The sequence below is a fragment of the Enoplosus armatus genome, chromosome 2, assembly GCF_043641665.1.
Source record: "Enoplosus armatus isolate fEnoArm2 chromosome 2, fEnoArm2.hap1, whole genome shotgun sequence".
NCBI lineage: Eukaryota > Metazoa > Chordata > Actinopteri > Centrarchiformes > Enoplosidae > Enoplosus > Enoplosus armatus.
The window spans coordinates 18,064,911-18,068,426 of NC_092181.1; the positions used below are offsets into that span (position 1 = coordinate 18,064,911).

The 3,516-nt window shown below is 42.5% G+C and overlaps 1 protein-coding gene across 1 annotated transcript; it reads right to left on the minus strand.

Annotated features, from left to right (window-relative positions):
* On the minus strand, nt 1-1,940 carry cdkn2a/b (cyclin-dependent kinase inhibitor 2A/B (p15, inhibits CDK4)). Its single transcript, XM_070921714.1, has 2 exons — nt 1,818-1,940; nt 1-476 (listed from the first exon to the last, which is right to left on the minus strand). Exons 1-2 carry the CDS (start codon nt 1,938-1,940, stop codon nt 225-227), a joined length of 375 nt encoding a protein of 124 aa, XP_070777815.1. The 3' UTR covers nt 1-224.
* Nucleotides 1,941-3,516: the final 1,576 nt, after the last annotated feature.

The following is a 3,516-nucleotide window of genomic DNA, read 5'->3' on the forward strand; positions in this document are numbered from 1 at the left end:
ATAACAATATTGTACTGGTGTTATTTGTAATAACAGCGACCTTACGCCTACACATAACCCCGATTTCGTTAAAAATAAAATAACGATGCCAAACAGACAAATAAATAAAACTACATTTTACAGCAAAACAGTTTGTCTGCATAATTTAGGCTGCGGGCCTCCTCGGGCCCCGGTTCTCAGAGTCCCCATTCAAAAACAAGCAGCAGGAAGCAACGCAGCCAGTTTTACAGACACTCCAGAAAAGTGACCACATCTGCATGGCCGCTGTCTCTGGCCAAATCGATGGGCCGGCAGTTTGTGTTGTCCCTGGCCTGCGGGTCAGCCTTGAACACCACCAACAGCTTAACAGTGTCCAGAAAGCCCGTCCGGGCCGCGTCGTGCAGCGGGGTGGTCCCGGTGCTTCTGTCCGCCACGTTGGGATCCGCTCCGTGCTTCAGTAACACCTGAGCCACCGGCGTGCTCCCCATCATCATCACCTTCATAAACATATAACCAGTTAGAGTCTACTTTAATAGGAGTACACCTATGAAAAAATCTATTAATTTATATGAAACCCTCAGAAGAGCATTAAGGACCAGAGTGTGGAGGGTTTTGCCGGCGATTTGATAATAAAATAATTAATAATTACTCCCTTTTCACCCAGATATTTTATCAGTGGCTTTTTGCAGATTTGTAAATATATGTGGCAAATCACATTACAAGGACCTCGCCATGTAAAGTTTGGATAATAGATAATAGACTTGTAAAGAGACTATATGAAGCAGGGTGACGTATTGTCCCACATGGACTATAATTTACTTTATCAGAACTAATATTTTTGAGAGGAAATATGAGAATAACGACCCTCTGGAAGCATTGCTATTCTGCATTTAACGCACCAAAACTATAAATCCGTATCATGATAATTTGCGCGGCAGCCTTTTGGAGGCTCCTCACAAATTCAGTTTAGTTTTCTTGGAACTTAAAGAAAAAAAATATGTTCTACTTGAGAGGAAAGGGGAGTTGTGTTTTTCCTCTCGCTACAGTAAAATCTCCATCACTGCGAGTTATGATACAACGTCTGCATTTAGAGGAGCATCAGCCTTTTCAATAAAATAAGATCATTAAAACATAAAACAATTGGCCTATGTCTGGTCTAAGATCATGCGCTCTCGTCGCCAGTGGAAACTGTTATCATGTTAATTCAGCTCATTTGTTGCTGTAATCGCCTGCTTTAGAGATAAAGACCAGGATAAATCCAACATGGATGAGATCTATTTTGTGGGTATTGTGGAGCTATGAGTTACGGGGACGTGGAAGCGTTATTATTATAAGAGTATTTCTACTTTTCACGCAACCCAACGCAAAGCTGACCCTCACCTTGAGGCTGCACTATTTAAATGTGTCGTTTAGAGTCCGATTAAAAACAATGCAGAGCGAAAATGGATCATCCAAAGCAGCCAAACAACATTCAAATGTCTGTTGTAACTCGTGTCGGCAGCTCAAGGCTCCAGACAAACTTATAGTTTCGTTTCATTAAGCTGGATAAGAAATTCCATTAGGCCTGCCTCGAAAGGAAATATGGATTGTGTTTTTCCTCGTTGAAAATAACCCGAAGTTTGATCACTATAGTCCACAAACGCTCACAGGAGTGCGCGTCATTTTGAGATGCGTTGCTTTTTCAATAAGGGAATGAAATATCTTCAATAGTCTGGTTTAAAATGTCTCCCCTGTGCGGAATAATGGTTGCCATTTGAAGAAGTTAATGACGCTCATGAAACACGTTTAAGTGTTGTTGTTTTTTTTCCAGCCGATGAGGCGCATCTGCTGACACTGACCTGTAGAGCGGTTCGTCCCCAGCAGTTCACCCCGTTAACTTCAGCTCCTGCCTGCAGGAGACACTCCACATCTGCCGTGTTTCCCTTCGCCGCGGCTGCTGTCAGATCATCCTCGAGAGTCATTGTCGCGTTCCCCAAATCTGCAGCGATAACCTCCGTGACAGCTTGCTCTGACAGGTAGTCAGATGATGCCTATTTAAGGAACAAGAGCGACTCCGAAAAACACGCCAGAGAGCGCGTGTCGAATAACCACGTTTCGGTGTGGGTGTGTGGCGGCCGGTCTTCAGCCGTCCAAGGCTCGTCAGTTTGTCCGGGCCGCCGGTTGTTTGGCTCGGATAAGTAAACCGTACATCGCCAGTCCAGCGATCGCTCGGTGTGTGTCTGGGCTTGCCTGTGTTTTGAATGGGTGACGTAATTGTCTGTTGCTGCAGTGGCGCGATCGTGCGCATGCGCTGCTACAACTGCTTTTGACAGCAGAAGCGGCACATTCTAGTTCCTTCTGTTTCTCCTCGATCCTGCTGTGAGATGATGGAAACTAACTCCTCCCGACAAAGACGACAAAATACCACAAGGTTTAATAGAAAAAGGCAGCTGCACATGTACTATTAAACTTAAAGTTCTTGACCTTGGAAACAGTTGACTTAACAATCTCACCTGAGGTCCATTTAATAGGCAGCTGTGGAGCTCTCGATCCTATCGCATGATCCTCATCATGGAGTTTGCACAGTTGATTTTCAAATTATTTTTTTTTTGCCACTAAACTTGAATCCAACATTAACAAGACGTCCTTAAAGTGTTCAAAATAAAACATTACATGTTGCATGGCAACTGAGCATATACTCCCATCAGCTGATGAAGATCATGTGATATGATCAAAAGCCCCAGAACAGCTTCTAAGTGGACCCTGGGGTTTTTGTCAATTGTATTTGTTTTGTAACTGTAATTTTGTTTGTAAAGTCGATGAAGTGTGACAGCTAACTGTTAGGGGATCAGTAGGCCTATCAATTATTTACTTTTATAGCAAAATGACAAGATAACAACAGACATGGTGTAGTGGGGGGAAAAGGGGGGAAAACCCCAAACAGGAGTAGTGTCCCTGAAGTGTCTGCCATAGCTGGATTAATTTGCTGGCCAGTTTGAAGAATACATCCATGAGTTTGAAGGCACAAAAGCAGTTTATAGTTTATATACAGAGCCCCCCAGAGGTCATATAGTGGAAGAAAATATTGACATGGAAATCTGTGCAAATGGATTGATAAACTGATGGATTTAAACACTACACAGTTTAGGGTAAATGTTTGTTACTTTTCTTTTTTACAATAACTGGTGTCATACAGTCAGAAGTCTTATAGTTGGCTGACCCATCTTCATAAGAGGAAGGTTTTTTTTCCTGGTTCCTCCCACTCTGCGTGCAGGTTTTTCAATGCTGAAATATTCCATGGCCCACGTTTGCTGTGTGGTAGTAGATTATATTGAAATAATGAAAGTCTTGAAACTAGATTGTAGAGTTGTGCTTTAGTGGTGCATAATCACAAACAAACATCATTTAAATTAGTACAAACCAGTTGACACATATTAAGCTCCTGGTGTTTTTGGAATCCCGGGCAGTTGGATGGCTCTCTCAGTTGCTAATACAGACACTGTGTCTGCTCTAAAACATACAAAACAGCAAAAAAACAAAAACGAAAAAAAAAACAAC